We start from the raw sequence: 18,207 nt of genomic DNA, 5'->3' as shown, positions 1-18,207 counted from the left end.
CAGAATTAGGGCTGCCCAGTCAGCTATAAATCTGCCCTCTTCTAACTTCTCGGGACTTTAATATCTTTTAAAAACCTATCTGTATGATATGTATACAGAGGTTATTAAACATACAGCTACACACATATAACCTTATCTGGTGATGGTAAGCATTTGCTTGGTCCTGGCATGATGATCACAGCCAATTTGTCTAATCACTGCTAAAACTGCATGGCAACATCACAAAACCAGGGCTGTATCAGAGAAGCTTGGCCGTATTAGTTTGTTATGTAAAATAAGGACCTCCACTTTTAAAACTGACATGAAACAGGGCACCTTGGCTAGCATACTGCCCTTTGCAACCTGCTACGGCTGTGCAGTGACCCAAGGAAAGAGCACTATCTACTAAGTCAGCAGCAGTGTTTTCCATAAACTTTAAATGCTATAGAGAGGTCTCTCATCCAAGAAGCACCGACTTCAGGGGAGGCATGACAATTTAGACGAGGCAAGAAGCCCCACCTAAGCTCAGCCCTTCTGTGCCTAGTCTAAGGAGGTGATAGTACAAAGTGAAAAAGCTGCAAGTGTCCAGCTGACACAGGATAGCTTCTTTATCACTGTTATTATTCACCAGCTTGAGAATATCCCTACCTCTCCCCTAACCCAGCACTGGCATGTCTTGGATGTTTACTGCATAGGTATCTCCCAGTCCTACCAGACTTCAAGATAATTTCCTTACCCTGTAAGGTAATTGCTTAGAAGAATGGTTGTTGACTTACACCAAAATCAGCACAAAGCACGTGCTAATAATTTAACTGTATGATAATCATATGCCACAGCTGAGGTCTATGACCTGACCCCATTTGGTGCTACTGCAGATACAGCCTGCAATGATACACTATTAAACTTCCCCCTACACCCACACACACATTCCAATAGCAACAAATGCAGTATCAGAAACGGTGCTTTCTGATGAAAACAAAACAAGGCGGACGTGTTCATCAGGTCAGTGCACGCTTTGCACAGCTTGACTGGCACCAGTCCCAGCTGCAGAAATAGGTTACCTTCCAGGGGAAAAACCATGGAGGGAATGGCCCGAATGCTTAGGGTCCTCCTAAGCAATTCCCTCCTGCCATGGTTATATGCAATACTCTGTACTGATCAGCCTGAACCAAGCCATTGGCTTTTCTGGGAAAGGGCTTTGAACCAGCTTAAGTATGAAGTTCATCTTTCCCCGTCCTTTCTATCTTGCATCACTTTGGTACTCTGCAGACCACTACCAGCTACACCATTGAGAATATCCCTTTGGGATCCTATCAATGGCACTTCCTACTCACAAAGGCATGAATGTTATAGAATAAGAACTTTGCAAAAGCAAGAGCCTTTTATCCCATCATCTGGAGACTAAAGTAGACCCATCCATCTACTGCCCAGCACCCAGGATCTTGCCTACTCCCTATTCTGCCCACCTGCCATCCTCTTCCTGTGGTCTCTTCTGCCTTGAAAAGCAGTGGGAAAGTCTACATGCAGCCACCCTCTCTTTCATCTCAGCCATCCACTGAGCTGTACAGCAACAGGTATCAGTCATTACTTGCAGCAGCACCTTTAATTCTTACAGAGTGATACTCTGAGAAAAAGCACCTTTTATTCTGTCCCTATTTACTCCCGCTTAACAAGCTGTGCTCAGGCACACACTTGGGTATCTTCATTTATTTTCCTGAGTGAAGTCAGATCTTTGAGACAAGACAAAACTATCTGAGAATATCATTCATCCTGGATCGAAACCAATCCCACTGGTGACAGCAACAACAGGTAGGAACAGCAGCGAGCACACAGAGTTGATGAGGTCCTGAGACCTCATCTGAGAGGTGGACCCGATCTCCTCCTCTCCCTGAAACGGGAGTCATTTACCCATGGCTCCCAAAAACAAACTCACCGAAGCCCTGAAAGCCTAACCAGAATCCTTTTATATATTGCTTATCATTATAACCTAGCTGAAATGGCAACCTCATTCCTCTTGGGGTTTTATTGCTTCCAGGAATACAGAATTCCAGAGCACGAATGTGATGCTGAGATAGGGCACTCTAGCATGAATGCCAGCAGAAGATATGTTTGTCCACTAGCCCAGGTCAAGATCAGTCAGCACCCCACACCTCAGGCCCAGTTTCCAGGGGGTCCTGCCTTTTCTGGCCTTGCACCTCACATGTCAACCTTCAATCCCACTGCACTGGTAAGAAACAGCTGCCCTTCGAGGGTTCAGAAAATGAAGACCAGTCTTATGACAGGTTGGATAATCAGGATAGAAATCTCAAACCCAACTGTGTTCAATGAGAAGTCAGGTCAGACTCTGACAAATCAGGCCAGCTGGTTCCAGCAACTTGTGCTGCTGAGCATGTAAGCTGGTTAATACCGGCTTTATTTAGAGAAAAAAGGAGACTGCAATATCCAATCCAATAAAAGCAAAGTTTGCCATGGCCAGACTGGAATCTAACATCCTGTCACAACAAGATGAATGCTCTTAACCAGTGAAGCTATCAGATGTCCTACTAGCTTCCAGAGACACAGGATGCTAAGATTAACAGACTAGCTCAGCAGCCCAAGAGTTATACAGAGCTATACAGATTTTCCGCTAGCTTCACCACGCCTCTTCCATGTTCAGCTTCACTCAGCTGTCCTTTGTCCAGGTGCTGGTTTCACAAGACACTCTTAAAACAAGAGACAGCACATTAGACTTTTGACATAAGGCACATATCAAGCTGGACCGTGGGAAAGCAGAATCCAGACATTACCTGCAGCGCGCATACAACATCTTTGCTAGCACAAGCACATACAGCACAGCCAGTAGAGGAAACAGCAGAGCCAGGATGTTTCAGAACTAGCTTCTAACTGGCCACCAGTATGAATATCACCACTGGTCAAACCACCCCACTTCTAACAGTACAGACAGCTTTCCTCCACACCTGCCATCCCACACTCAGAATTACCTTCCAACAAGTTCTTTCTTTCCCACATCTCCATTCCCAAAGAAAAGAGTTTGCTGTTGGAACCTGCATCATAGTTTTAATGATGAGCTACAAGTCCAATTTATTTCCCTCAGGAAATTTTAGAGGAGCATCAGTGAAATCAGTGATTTCTTCAGGATCTCCCTCCATGATAACAAAGTGCTGGTCGCTCTAACCCTGTATGTGCCATTGGGACAATGTCCTTGTCTTGCTTCCACATGTAGCTGATCAACACAATGACCTGCCTTGTTCAGCATCCCATTTCTTGCCACCTCAGAATAAACCTATTGTCCAGCTAGTCACCCTTCCTGCTATTCTAAACAAGATCCTTACAAGAGGCAATGGGCAGAAACTGAACCACAGGAAGTTCCACCTAAACCTGAGAAAAAACTTCTTCACTGTGAGGGTGACTGAGCATTGGAACAGGTTGCCCAGAGAGGTAGTGGAGTCTCCTTCGCTGGAGATATTCCAAACCCGTCTGGATGTGATCCTGGGCAATCTGCTCTAGGTGACCCTGCTTGAGCAGGGGGGTTGGACTAGATGATCTCCAGAGGTCCCTTCCAACCTAAACGTTTCTGTGATTCTGTGATCCACGGTGCAATCTGTCTGTGACCTGCCTCCAACAGCAGCCAGTGTTTCCTGATCCAGAAAGTCAACTCACAGTCTACCAGCCGCTACACTTGTGTGGAGAGAGAAGGTGGAAGATAAAGCTCTCTCCAAGTGCACACTCCAAGTGGTGTCACTGCACACACTGTTTTGCATGATATAAGCATCTTAGTCTATGCAAAATGTATGGACCAAAGAAGAGTGAAGCTGAAGCACGTATATATGTACATATTCATGTTCACTTCCTTCCATTTCATCATCATAGGCCAGTGACTTGTGAGCCCCTTATTCCCTCCAGTATTGCACTCCCCAGCAGGCTGTGGGGCAGATGCTCCAATCTGCCCATGTTCCCCCCATTCCCCTCACACATACAAATGCTTCCCTTTCTCTTAATTTGGTCTTTTATCTTGAGCTGTCTCCCACTTGAATTGAATGATGCTCATTAAATCCATTCTTTTCTCTCCATCTTTTTGGAGAAATATTACCTCACCTGCATCTCTCCTAACTGTCTGTGAGGATTGACACACCTGTCATTCTCTGAGACAGATTGGAATCGCAGTCCTTTGAGAGCACACAACTTTCCCACCACCAGCCATTTTTTTGTTTTAATTGAAAGGATTCTCTTTCTCTCATTCTTCCCTCCCTCTCGGCTAAAAAGTGAGGATCCCCATCCTTGTTAGGCTGGGGAACGGGGAGAGCAGGGCAGGAGGCAACATTCTTCCGCCAATAAACTCTTCTTTCTGTATCCCATCTGCCTGACAGGACTCTCTTGTTCTGTAGTCCAGGAGGGGTGACTGTGGCCCCTTCCTGCTGAGATCCCAAGCTTTGAGGGTCAGTATGTTCCCTGCATCTCTTCAGCTCCCTAGAAATAGAGCTGAAGTTGCTACTGTAGCAGGAACATCCCTATGGTACATAAGGAACAGAGCTGACTCCTGCAAACACCCAGTCCTTTCACTTGACTTGATGACCTCTTTCTACCCTATCACCTTATTTCCCTCACACTCACTCTCATCCTTTCCTCGCACACTCCTTTACCTCTCTCTCCTTTTCCTTGGAACATAAACCACCTTTAGGATTCCCTGTCTTAATAAATAAAAACTAAAACCTCCCCTCTGTGCCTCTGCCCCATCTCCTTTTTACCAATGACGTCATGGTGCTTTCTGCCATCACCTCAAGTTCTCTTCGTCTCAGCTGGAGCTGGATTTTCCTCCAGCCCAGCTCCTGCACTGTCCACTCCATTACAGATTGCCATAGTCTCCAGTTACAGTTTTTAGCTATGGCTTAGGGAATCAGTACTCCATTCTCATTGTTCGTAAGTGCCTTCAGCACAGTCAAGCATGCTCCTCTGCACTCTTCTCCTCAGCCTTCTGCTTTTCTATCAGTTCTGTCAGCATGTGTGAGGCTCTTCCTCATTCCTCCCCCAGCTTTTAGGAGATGGTCCACAAAGTTCTGCCCACAGCTCCTTCTTCCCCCCCACCACCTCTGCAAAACACTTTGCATAAAATTCCCATCTCCTTTCTGGTGACCTGTAGATCTATCTCTGTACCCTAGATCATTCTGCTCTATCCAAAATAAAAACTACAGAGCCTCTCTCTCAAACATCTTCTTCCAGGTATTCATCTGTCTGTTCACACTCAACACAGCTAAAGCAGAGTTCCCAGTCTTCTCGCTCAAACCATCCCTCCCTTCTCACCACAACGGACAATGTTACCATGTCTGTCAAACATGCCTGCAACCTTGGCACTGTCTTCAACACTGACCTCCCTCTAGAACTCATTTGTAGGCCAGGTCTACATCTTGCATATTCTTCCTGTACAACACACCTAAAATATTGCCTTTTCTCTCTACTAGTCCAGCTAAAACCCACCCTCTCACACCTTGATATTGAAACACCTTTTTTCCCTGGTGTTCACAAACACCCTGGCCTGGCGCATCCCTATTCTGAAAAGGAGAAAAAACTGTGGTCCTGTCTCGTCCCTTTGACCACGGCACTGTTTATATTCTTCCAATAATTCCTTCTCTCTGTTGACCAAATTTGCCTATGTGCATTCACCTTCAAGGCTTCATGGGTTATTTTTAACCTAACCAGTAGTCCAGGGTGGTCTCTGCACCCAGCAATCTGTCTGTGTTGATCTGCTGTCTCCTGTTTTATACAGAGACTGTGAGCTGTCTAGGACAGAAGCTGACTACACTCATGCCCGTACAGCACCTGGCACAGCAGACTCCTTGCCTGTGACTAGAGTACTGAGTGCTAATGCTAACAACTGACAGGTGATAATAATCCCACTGCTCTCCCCCTTTCCGCTGGGAAGGCCCCATTTCTCCTGAGCCACACACACAGTAAGACGCACGGGGGTCCCCAAGGCACTCACAGCCCTTTGATCGTATCCCGCAGAGCAGCTATTGACTTATCACTGCTACAGATGCCAGTAGCCTGCTGCAAAGAGCAAAGACAGCACATTTGGGAAGAAATGCCACAGAGATGGGACTATTTGGCACATTTAGCAAGAAGGCATGACTTAAGAAAGCCCCAAATGAATTTCCAAGGCCATTTTGCCTCCAGGTCTAAACACATCCTTGCTATGCACTGCCTGAAACCAGAGAAGGAAAGGGTCAATGGACACAAGACAATAGGCTCAGCGTTAGTCACAGCCAGGCAGAGGGAGGCTCTGCCTCAGACTGCAGAGTGCCCCAAGGGCCCTGTCAACAAGGAAGCTTGAACAACAGCAGCAGTCCTGTGAGAAATAACCAGCTGCCAGAGCCTGAGGACATATAGGGCCCTTCGGGGAACAGACATCACCTGTGCCTCATCTTAAATGCCCCTGATTCAGCTTTTAAAGCCTGGGGACTTTGTAAAGTGTAAGAGAGAAGAGAGGCATGGGGGGAAGGTCTGAGGGTAGGTTTACTTGGCTAGACAGAGTGCTGAGGGGATGTCTGGGGATATAGGGTTAGGAAAGGTGGGGCTACACACATCCGATGGGCAAGAAAAGCTGTGCCAGGGCTAGCAGAGAAGGGTAAGGAGATGGCATGGGGCAGTATATTTGTGTGCCTAGCTCTTGGGGGGGAATGGTGGGTGAAAGCCTCCATGCAAAGAGAGGCAGAGGAAGGAGAGTGCCAGGGCAGGTGTCTGAGCGTGAGTGCATGGGTAGGATGCACATGGGGAGCAGAGTGCTGAGGTGTGGGGCACATATCCGGGAGGAAAGCACTGTATACATACAAGCGTGCGTTACAGTGAGAGACCCTTCTACTCCAGCTCCCAAAACACAGAGACTGAGAAAGATGTTCCTTGTCCTCCCTGCTCGTCAATCTCCCCTTTCCTCTCCTGCCCCTATTTCCCCTACTTTTCTTGCCTCTGCTCTGATCCATCTGCTCCTTTCACAGTTTGTTCATTCTCTGCCCCTTCGTTCTCTCCCTTCCATGCTTCCTTCCTTACCCCCAAATCTTCCTATCCCCAACAATTTTTTCTGCTGAGCTGCCATGTTTCTGGTTTAGTGGCATAAATCAGCTGATTTACTCTCCTTAAAGCAGTGTCTGCTCTCATGTAAATCACCCTCCAAACCCAGCCTGTAAAATGGGCTTGTTCACTAAACTCTATGAATAGGAAAGTAGGCACAGCTGGCCTATTCATAATCAACATAAAAAATAGATTAGCACTTTACAGATTAAACATTATCGTTTCAACAGTTAACATAAATCAACCGCACTTACAGGCCCAGCGTTGCTGCTGCCGCTGCAGGGTAACAAGCGTTGCAAGGGGAAAGGGCCGCCAGTCCAAGGTGCACTGGAAAAGAGCTTATTTCTTTTCCACTTTGAGCGCAGGCTCTCCTCCCACACCCTCACGTGTGCAAAAGGTTGTTACAAAGGGAAAGGTGAGCTAAGGAAAATAAGGTAGGGGGCTAATTGTGATTAATTCATATGCATTTATTGGAGATCCAGCAACCCAATATTCTAGGGCCAAAATCTAAATGCTCTACTTCCCTCCCCAGGGCTGATGCAGCCCAAAAACAGATGGAGCAGCAAAAGCCAGCCCCAGGGATAGGGACAGGACAGGGAAGTTTAAACACTGAGTGATATCTAGCTCAGTTTCCTAGTTCATTGGATTTTTGTGGTTGAAATGAACCAGTATGGAGGATTCTATCTAATGTTAGCAGGGGCACCCATCTGAAAAACCACCACACCATACCCCCGGAAGCCACCTCAGGAGAAAGCACCAAAGACTGAGACCCACCCCAAACATGCTCTCAAGCCAGCAATGCCAGCCCAGAGCCTGCCACTGCTCAGGCTGCACTTCTTCCTTCATCAGGTAGAGGACACTAAGTCACTGGATAAGCTCAGTCCAGCTTGCTCTCATCAGTGCACTGTGGTTGTATGGACAACCACAGAGAGATAAAACCCCCCAGAGACTGCACCTTCCATACTGTTCCCTCCCTCTCTTCCTCACACACTGAGAACTACCTAGTGTCTCAAATATTTAGTTTGGAGCAGCAAAGCAGTAACTCATGAGCTGGTCCTGACAACTGGCAAAGGCCTTTCACAGGATGTGCCATTAAGAACTGGCCTCACAGCTCTTTCCAAGTAAAGAAAAAAAAAAAAACTAAAGGAAGAAGTTGAGCTATGGTCCAAAGGACAAAAGGCAGGCTGAGGTAGGTGGGATGATATACAGCAGCCCATCTGAGGCTTGGAGGTTTCCTTGCCAGAAGAGGCAAAGACAGTAGTCCCACAAAGGACAGGACAGCAAAAACTACTTGGAGAGACTTCTTTAGTACAACCCATCTTAACAAGCCCTGGGAATTTTAATTGCTCTAACCTCCTTCTAGGCTGGCTTGATAAATGGGAATAACAGTTAATTGACCCAAACTAATTATTTACATCCAATAAGGTATTTGTTCTTTACGCACAACTGATACCACCTGAGTTTCATTCATTATCTGAAATGAGCCTACTAATGTATATTTTCTACTCATCATTTGAAATTTGGAAGGGTTGATGCTGAACAGCCTCTTCCAAGGATTTGCCAATTTGAGATGGATTACTTATGTGAGCTTTATAAAGGAAAAACACGTGGGTCTGCTTCAGTTGAGCTCTCCCGACACAAACAGCAGGTCATGTGAGTTTATCGCTTCAGTTGTCACAGAGAGCGTCATAGGTTTGGCTCATGAACCATGCATCCTGTAAAACCAAAGCAGTACAAAGCTTACGGAAAATGTGTGCAAAATGTACCTCACTGATTCACAAACAAAATTGGTTACCACAGAGAGCATTAGAGTACTCTTTCTCTCTCTCAGACCAACCTACCTGCTAGGGACTGAAATGCTTCACTCATTAATGGTGGAAAGACCTTTGAGACCCCGAGATCCAAGGTTCTGTTACAATTCTCAAAGCAGAAAGTCATGCAGAATGTGAGGTTTCCCATAAGCAAGACTTCCAGTGTTCTCACCCATAGCAGCTTTTCACAGGAGGAAAAACTGCAGGCGAGTTTCTTTCTATAGCTCAGCATCCTTTCAAGGAATCAGGAGCTCTCTCTTAGACTGATCCCAGCTGTGCCATAAAATAGGGCTTACTAGACAACCTATACCTCTTAAAAATTAATAAAAGAGCTGTGCTGTTTATTCTGCTTCTAGTGTACTAAGAAGATGCATATGTGCCAAGGTCAGGCTCCACAACTCTTTATTTCATCTTATGTCATTTACTTCATCTACACATATCCTTCTGCCAAAAGTCACCAGATTCACTGCATCATGTTCTCACGTTCCTGATGGGACAAGAGTTAAGTTACTGGGCACATCTAAGATCTTGACAGAAAACTGGAGATGCTTAGGCAGAATCAAGTACGAAACTGAGATATCAGTACGCAGGATATCAGATGACAGCATTCCCGGCTCCCTGTGAGAAAAATCAGGCATCCCAAATCCAGCTTGTATCCAGAGCAAAGCATCAAGTAAGAACAGGTCATTTCACGCTGGGTGTTTCAGCAATAGGTTTTGAAACAGAAGCCCGTCCCTCTGTGCAGCAGCTCAGTGTTACTGCCCCTGCCCTGATCCTGCTGTATGATAAACACAACTGAGTTTGAAAATAGAAAGTCTCTGTGTGCAAGAATGCCACACAAGCACTACTAATCACAGTTAAAGATAGCAATTTCCAGTGACTATCTGGTTAGCCACGTGCTGAGATGCAGTTTCTGTCTACGGCCAGGCTGGAGCACTGCGTACAGCACATTCAGCACCTCCACAGGACATGGATGCTGAACACAGTCTATCACAGCTGTGGTGTGCGTTGCCAGCCAACATGCCAGAGCAACACACAGCACCCCAGGTGTCATCTAAACTTTGAGAAAGCCCTATTGAAGAGATCACTCTGGGTAGACTACCATCTTCAAGCAAGACCTCACGAGCCAACAAATTCCATGCAGGTATGTCATACACTGAGGCACCTAAAGAATCTGTAAGTTAAAGGAAAAAAAGCCACTGAGCCTGTAGATCAGAATTATACTTTACCAGGCCATTCCCCATGGCACTTTCTGCTCCCAAATGTTTCACTTGTTTGCAGAAGACAAAAAGAGAAAAAACAAATCAGAAAATCCACTATCCACCCTCCTGTGCGCTAAATAATTAACATGAAGGAAGTCAAAGGAGATTATCCTCTAATCTATCCACCAAAACCTTTCTTCACTTGTGCAATGGGGCTTAAGAGTACCGAGGCTGCCATGAGTGGGACTCCACCGGCTCATCTCCCAGGAGCTGTGAGCTGAGAGAAAACAACCTTCTCATGTACCAGAGCAGGGAGTAACCCTGTCCCAAAACTCCCTTGACAAAAAGGACACCAGGTTGTCCTTGGCCTGATATTATGTCAGTCACTCTGGTGCTTGCAAACAGCGCAAGCGAGGCACAAGGGACAAAGCAAGGAGTGCAGCCTGAGCTGCATAGTTCCTCATTTGCTTTCCCCATCTGCACTTGGCAGCAGAGCAGAGGTCCTGGGCTGCCACTGCCCACACAAGGGCCTGGCACGGAGGCGGCCGCACTGAGAACTGCCAGCAACTGGGGTGTCTTCCCTAGAGACGGGGTAGGAGAGCACAATGGAGGCTGCAGCAGCAGCAAGACCTATACAGGCAGCCGTTCTTGCCTCTCAGTTGAGTAATGCAGGCCCATTTGTTCTGGGTGACATTAATGCTTTTCGCCATCCATCTCAGACTCTTTAAATTACCTTTTTATGGCCAAAATCCTTTTCATAATTGATAAAAATCTCTTTTTTATATCTCAAGTTATTGAAAAAATGTGAAGTTTTTTTATTCCTCATTATAGTTTTAATACAAATGTGTTTTTTATTGACAGCTGCTTGGAAGCCTTGATGAGCCTACAGAGAAAGGCTAGCAGAGAAGTGGGAGGAGAGCCAAACCCTCCCCTCCCACTTCCCAGCCCTACGCTCACAGCAGCCCCTTGCGCTTTCAGAGTAATGGTCCTCACAGCCCAGCTTGCAGTCTGGTAGGTAATGGATGCAGGCTGCCACGCAGTTGGAGGAAGTTTCCTGTGATGGACACCAAACTCACAGCAGGCAGAACAGACATTTGCTAACCTGAATCTAGTTCCCCATGTCTACTAGCAGCGTACATGGGGGCTGACTTCAAAGACCACCCACACACAGTGTTGCTGGAGTGCAGTACCCAAGGACAGAACTAATGTCAAAAGCAATAGCAGACCTGGGCTTGGAGGTCTTGCAGCAGAATACAGAGCATTTCCATCAAAGCTGTTCAGCATCAGTCCCTCACAGTGCCGTGAAACTGTGCAAGTGATCATGTCAGGCATCAAAGCTTTTCTGCAAAACACTCTACTACAAGGATGTGTAACGCTGGAGGAAGCGTAGCACATCTCCTGGCATGCTGGATGGGTTAGACAACACTGCCAGCCTGGGAACAGGCTTCCTGGGCCATATTGTGATCTGCAGCATTGTGACCTAAAGATCTTGTGATCCAGCAGGATAAATGACTCTTCTCTAGGGTAACATATGGAGCTGGCTTCAGCAAATGGATCACATTCTCTTGGGAACGACCTGGATGCCACAGGGCGTGCAACATAACACCGGACAGTCCACTGAAGGCTTAGCTGCTCTCCAACAGGGCTGAGCACTGCTTCAACAGTTTTGCAGATCAGAAGTAAGCATATGCCTTGCCAGAGTTTAAAATTCTGGTTCCAGACGGAAGGGAATCAATCCATCCTTCCCCGTCTCTGGCACAGCAAAGGTTGCCATGCTGTACCGAGAGTGCTTACAGAAAGAGGAGTGAATAGAGGTGTCCCCCCCTTTCCCTTTGTCCTGTCTCAGACTGCAGCAGCTTGAGGGCAGCAAAGTTTCTCGTTGTCGTTATTAAGACCCTCATGGTACAAGCCAGGCTGTTAGTCCCTCGCTGCAGCCCCATTCTAACTTTTCCCCAGCAGGTTCCCATAGGCATAAGATTATTTTCCCTCCTTGTCAAATGGCCCTGTGGCATTGCTGTGCATACCTGCAGTGACCATGCTCTCAGGCGGATATGGATACATTTCAACAGTGGATGAATAAAATGTGGGTACCCAACACTTTGGGCCTGTTAGGAGAAATTAAAGGCAGAGGGACAAAGGGCAGCGTTCTCCCTAGCCACAGTTTTGCTGCAGGGACAATGATTTCTCTGACAAGGAGTATCAGTATTCTGCACCACATTAGTGCCGTGCCAACTGCGTGGGTAGGAGTCCAATAAAAGCAAAGCCCTTCACCCAAAGGCTGAGATCCCTGAACATCACCTTCTGTACAAATGCATCCTGCTTCACAATGCAAACCACAGCACAGGAAGTGCCTCTACCCACAAGTGTTTCACTTACCAATCACAATCAAATCATTGCTGTATCCTGCCCTGCTCGACCAGTGAGCTCCATTACTGTATGGCTGCAAGCTGCATGGAAGCTTCTTGCGAACGGCAAAATAGTCCTTGAACAACAGGTAAAAGCTGCAATTAACTGTGGATGAAAAGGACGGTCTCCTTGGAGGCGCTGACTAATCAAGCAATTAGGAACTACTTCCCATTACTTGCTCCCACAAAGCATAGCTGGACTGACATCCTTTTAACTGTCTGACTTTTCATCTGTTTAAGCCCCTTATACAACCTGGCTTCAGCAGAGAAAAGCCTCAGCCTATGGGCTCTTCCCAACCCTTTCTCCCAGTTTCGAACAGAACAAGCACTGGAAGCAGCAAATTCAACCACTGGCATATTCTTGGAACAGACCCTGTTTTGCCTCTCATCCTTCCTGAAGTAGTGCTAACTGACACCTAATGGGGTAGATGTAGATACTAGTGGTCAGGACAGAGAGTTGATCATGATCTCTTGGGATCCTTATTTAATAGTGTCTGAGACTGCTCCAGCTTCAGCAATTCCCGCTCAGCTCTGAGAAAGCTTCAACAGCTGTTAGGCAGAAGCCATAGACGTGAGGATAAGACAAGGGGAGAGGAGGAAGACCAGACCCTTGGTCCCCTCCCATGAGCAGGTAAGGCCTGCCATGTGCCCTACACCGGCCCTCTCACCCTGCAGGGCAGGATATCTCTGCCATCCACCAGCCCCAGAAGCAGAGCTCCTGGGCAGCCGTGCAGCACAGGCACCCTGCCTGCATTGGAAAGCCTCTGCCTGGGACTGCGCTGCCTTCACAGGCATGTTAACATTACCTTTGGCCTGGCTCCCAACAATACAACTTCAGAGAGACCCCAGGAGCAGGGACCAGAAGACAACCCTTACTTACAACCTGCCGGAGAGGAGTAAAGGTGGACGAACTGGGAGATTTCTGAAAGGACAATGGTGAGAGAAGGGAGGGGAGGGAATGGCTCCCACCAGGAGAAATGACCTCTGAGATAACTAAGAGGATGGAGGATGCATATACAAGAAGGGGGAGAATAAGAAGTTTTGGTGAAAAGGTCAGAAAGATGATTAGAAAAATGCCAGTGTCAGAGGGGGCTGGAAGTTGATGAGAGATGGGCTCTGGAAAGTGATGTCTTGCTGTGCATGGAAACAGGATTACAGTGGTGCCGAATCGGTAGAGATATGCCGTGGCCTACAGGGACGTGCAGTACGACCAGATGGACGACTCGAACCAGGAGGTATGTCAGGACTAGAAAGAGGTAAGAGAGTGTATTGGGGTAAATAGGAGTATGCAGTGAAGCCAGGAGAAGTCACAATATCTAAACTCATTATCACTGCAGAGCAGAAGAGAAGCGAGATCCACAGGGCCCTGTTCGGAACTGCACTGGACAGTACTGGAGCCAAACAACAGAAAAACACCAAGGATATTTGGAAGAGCAGAACTGCAAAAGCTGCCAAGTCATTCTGTAGCTGCTCAGTCCTACAAGGAGAGATGCTCTGGAATGGCCATGATCAGAGCACAGAAAAACAGAGGTACTTTCAGCAGGGAGTCTCACAGTAGTCTGATCAGTCTTAGCAACAAGTGATTAGCTCCTCTGAGCACCTTGTCCATGGAAATCACACACAGAAAGACCCATGGAGAGCCTTTTCCACAGACCACTGAAGGTAGAATCTAGTAGGTCTACTAGCAGGTAGGTCTACTCTGTCAGGTAGAATGGGCTTGGCTGAACTCGGAGATGCCCGAGGTTCTGCACCTTCGGTCTGGGACCAAACTGGCATCACCTCCCTGACATCCCTGCATCCCAGAGCCACAAGCTAGCCTCTTCCAATAAGCCTGCCAAGAGGAAGGAAGTGCCCTTAATCCTAATGCTGCCAAAATAGCTCCTCCAACATTTCTAGTTTCCAAGAGCAACAATTTTAAAGTGCCGCCACTCTTGAAGATTCCCTTTCCAGAGCCCCTCACCAATCTTTCTCCCTAAGGCCTGGTCTCCACATTCACCAGAAGTTGCCTGACTCTGCTCTTGCATGCACCTTGTTGAGTCACACAGCTTAACCAGCTATCTTTCCCCGTGTCATTAATAGCCCTGCAGAGAAAATGACAATTGTGGGGCAGGGAATATATTCAATTCCCATTCATTTTCAACAGCTGACAATTTTTTTTTTTTTTTTTTTTTTTTTTTACTCTCAGGATTTTGCTCACGCAGGGAAGAGAAAATACAACGAAAATAGAACCATTCTTGTACTTACAACTTTTCCCAATTCATCCCAGGGATCCATCCAAAGCAAGTCTATATTTCCACCATCTCCCCAAAAGACTCTTGTTCTATGATCTCACTGGCAAGCATTTCAAAGAGTCATTGTAAAGGTTTTTTTGTGCAGTCTCTCCCACCATTACTACTCATGTTGTCCTGAGAATCCCTCTCCTCTGCCCTCTTGCTTACAACACTCAGGAGAATTATCATCTCCCATCATCACTCAGCCAACCCACTATGGCTGAGATTAGAAAGACAGCATCCGCACACCCACTTACACTGGGGACTACTGATTATTCCTATCCTGATAATCTCTGATAGGTACACATGGATATCCCCCTAAATTTAAAACGGAGTTTGATAGGGCAACTGAATAGTCAGCTTATATTACGCTTCTCCTTCTGTGTTGGGTGAGCAAAACATGTCATTTGTCGTAAAATCAGTCCACTAGCTCATGCAACAGAGCTAGCTAAAAGCTGCAGCTCTCTAGCCATGCTGCTGGCCTAGAGTCAGAGTTCTTGCACCAGCAAGGTGCCGTGCAAGCCTGCATGGTGACAACAGAGCGGTGTTGAACTGCTGTGCGCCTCACAAGCGCTCTGTCTTGGCTCAAAGATCAGTCCCATCAGCACGCTCTCCATTTAGGCCAGTTTTCCCATAAAACCTCCCTCATTTGTCAAACATCCAAGCCCCTGGTAAGATTTTCAGGAGGAGGTCACATCAGGAGACAGACTTGCTACAGTGGTCCTATACATTTATTGGCCTTTTTGATCTTAAAGCACTTTTGCAAGTTCTCGCTTCATTTGCCAGCTTGTCACATTCCTCCCTAGGAAAATCTCTATTTCCTGGTTATTATTTTCCCCCTAGGTTCTGCACTAGTCCAAACTGTATATAATTTTTTTTTTTTACTGCCTATACTTTAGACTTATCTGAGAAGCCTACTCTTGTGCCTGTGAAAGGTGACAGAAGTCCTATCACTGAGTTTGAAAGCAGCAAGGTCAGGCTTAGGCCCCCCAGCAAGACTCCATCAGTGTCATTTTCTCCTTTTTGAATTCATCTGCAAGTTCTCAGGTGTCATGCTGGCCCCACGAGAGAAGGTTTCAGGATCCCTCTCTGCACTCCCCACTACTCTGACACTCCACCTTGCCCCTTCTTCCATCTATATTTCAGCTAAGTATGTTGTATTTAAAATGGAACGAGGACGTAGCTACAGTGGAATTAAATTTGTTTCTGAGGTAACTCCATTAAATTCTCTGGGCTCCAGTAAAGACAACTGTGGTGCATTAGGTTTTCCCAACCCTTCCTTGTTTTAAAATGCTCTGATTTGTTCCCTCAAAACTAATGGGCATGGGCATCTACCTCTGATTTTAATACTGCCCAGCTTCATCAGTTCCTTTAATTTTTTTTGTCCATCTCATGCACTTCATTTCTCTCTCCTTTTTACCATTGCTTTCTCCCTCTCATTAGCATTCCCGCTCTTTCTTCCTATTGCTGTCTTTTTCCCTCTCTCTGTCTCTTTAAAATTAAATATCACCCAGCACTGCCCAATGTGGGTGAAGTGAATGCTAAGAGGGAAGGCTGCTGCGGAGACTGGATTCAAGCTATCTGGCTGTGAATCAATGAGGCATGGAGGGCTTGTCTAGTTCCTGAAATGCTGAAAGAAACTAGGGCGTAACAGTGGCAGCTGAAAACACATTTGAGAGAAAAAAAGAGGGCCCATCTCTGAGCACCCTGCTCAGCCACAGAGAGAAGCTACACAAACTGATCCAGAGGTGGCTGCTTTTGTAATATAAGGGGGTAATCTCGGGGTGGCTCCTGTGGAAGGCAGGCTGCTGGATGGAGCCTCGCAGAGCAGCAGGGGTTTGCAGGGAGTGCACAGCCTACCCTGCTCCATCTAGCCACTGACCTACGAAACACAGCTGGTACCAGCTGTGCTACAAGCCTGCAGCTCGGAGAGAGGGAGCGTCTCGCTCTCGCACAGGCAACGAGAAGGCAGGTCAGGGGCTGATGTTAACCCTGGCATTAAACTGAGGAGAAAGAGTCATTCCTGACCAGGCAATATTTAGGCCCTACAGCTAAGCCTAGGCAGACCCACCTCATCTAAATCTGCCCAAAATACACCAAACAGGTCCAAATACTTCACTTACCCACCATATGCTCCCTGTACCTCCTCCTCACACTCTCAGCCAGCCAGTAACACCCCACAATAGCCCCCTACACCTCTTTAAATGAACAGATACACATGTATTCACTGCTTCCTTTCTTCAACCTTCTGTCTTCCTGCCCCTCACCCCCACCTTTTCTGCAATTGCCTTTGCACACTCTTGCCTCCTCCCTCCCTCTCACCATGCCAGCTGTGATCCTTGAAATGCCTCTCCTCAGCCCAGGGCAAGAGCGCGAGGGGACCTTTCCTCAGAAGGCGCAAGATGCAAAGTAGCAGGATACCCTTTCTAAACATCGTGATTCTTATAGCTAATGAACACAGGCATCCCCGGTCTGATCTTAGTGCTGTGGGCTGCTGAGGGTTAACAGCCTCCTTGGTTTGGAGGGTGACACAGCCTCCTTGGCTTCCCTGTTACCTGACTGCAAGCACCGAGAAAGATTTATGCTATTATTAAAGGGATTTATTTATTTTTTTCTTCAGGGGTTAATTAGGGGCTTTAGAAAGTAGAGGGCTGTCAGGGCTGACTGGAATTGGTCTAGTGGAGCCAGGGGAGAACAGTCTTCCCTCACATAGTTCTCCCAGGGCATTTGAGTCCTGAATAGCAACCCCCTCAGAGTGGCCCATGGCCCTCCATCCTGACCTCCAGCAACCCTGCTAGTCTGGGCACAAGCTCCTGGGCACGCTGCTCTGCTGAGGCCTGTCATTTCCACCTGGCAGCCCTCACTCTATTATTCCTCTATTATCTTCTCCTTTCCTAAACCTGCCAGCAATGCCCAGCAATGGGCAGGGAAAATTTGCCTGGCATTCTCCAAAGGGCAAGGAGGAGACATCTCTCCTTGACATCTCTTGCAGCTGAGGATCATCAGGCACCTTCTTGCTGCTGTTTCCCTTCCTCCAGCGGCACATGGCCTGCTGAGACCTAAGAAGCCAACAGCCACTCCTACCTCTTTGCCCAGATCCTCGCGGATGACTTGCTCAACCTCCTGCCTGGTGCTCTGCGGGGCTTGGCTGTGCAGCACTTTGAGGGTGCGGGTGTACTCCTCAGGCAGCAGGTAGTCAAGCGCTCCCAGGTGCTGCCCCACTTTGATGAAGGTGCCTCGGTTGGCACAGCACAGTTCCCGGAGGCGCTCAGCAGAGCGCAAGTGCACCTGCAGAGAGACCAATACATCAGGCAAGCCCTTTTGTTGCCTATTACGTGTATTATACGCATACAAACACGTGTCCGTTTTATTCCTCCAATATTTAAGAACACCAGGGATTTCCTCAATTAGTTTTGGTCATTGTGATCTCATATGTCAGCTAAGCACTAGGATTCTGGCTTCATTCAGAAGGGGTTGAACC

The 18,207-nt window shown here is 47.2% G+C and overlaps 1 protein-coding gene across 13 annotated transcripts in view; it reads right to left on the bottom strand.

The window, feature by feature from the left end:
• ADCK1 (aarF domain containing kinase 1) overlaps positions 1–18,207 on the bottom strand; it is a 94,721-nt gene that overhangs the window by 32,444 nt on the left and 44,070 nt on the right. For 10 of the 13 annotated variants that reach the window (XM_068946679.1, XM_068946676.1, XM_068946683.1 and 7 more), the window contains one exon: positions 17,811–18,014. The exons of the other annotated variants lie outside the window; for them this stretch is intronic. In XM_068946679.1, the coding sequence (XP_068802780.1) occupies positions 17,811–18,014 (204 nt within the window). The remainder of the gene's footprint in view (positions 1–17,810; positions 18,015–18,207) is intronic. 13 annotated transcript variants of the gene reach the window in all.

This window comes from Struthio camelus, chromosome 5 (genome assembly GCF_040807025.1).
Source record: "Struthio camelus isolate bStrCam1 chromosome 5, bStrCam1.hap1, whole genome shotgun sequence".
In the NCBI taxonomy this organism is placed as follows: Eukaryota; Metazoa; Chordata; class Aves; order Struthioniformes; family Struthionidae; genus Struthio; species Struthio camelus.
The sequence above is the reverse complement of the archived record's forward strand: the minus strand, read 5'-3'. Positions and strand labels throughout refer to the sequence as shown.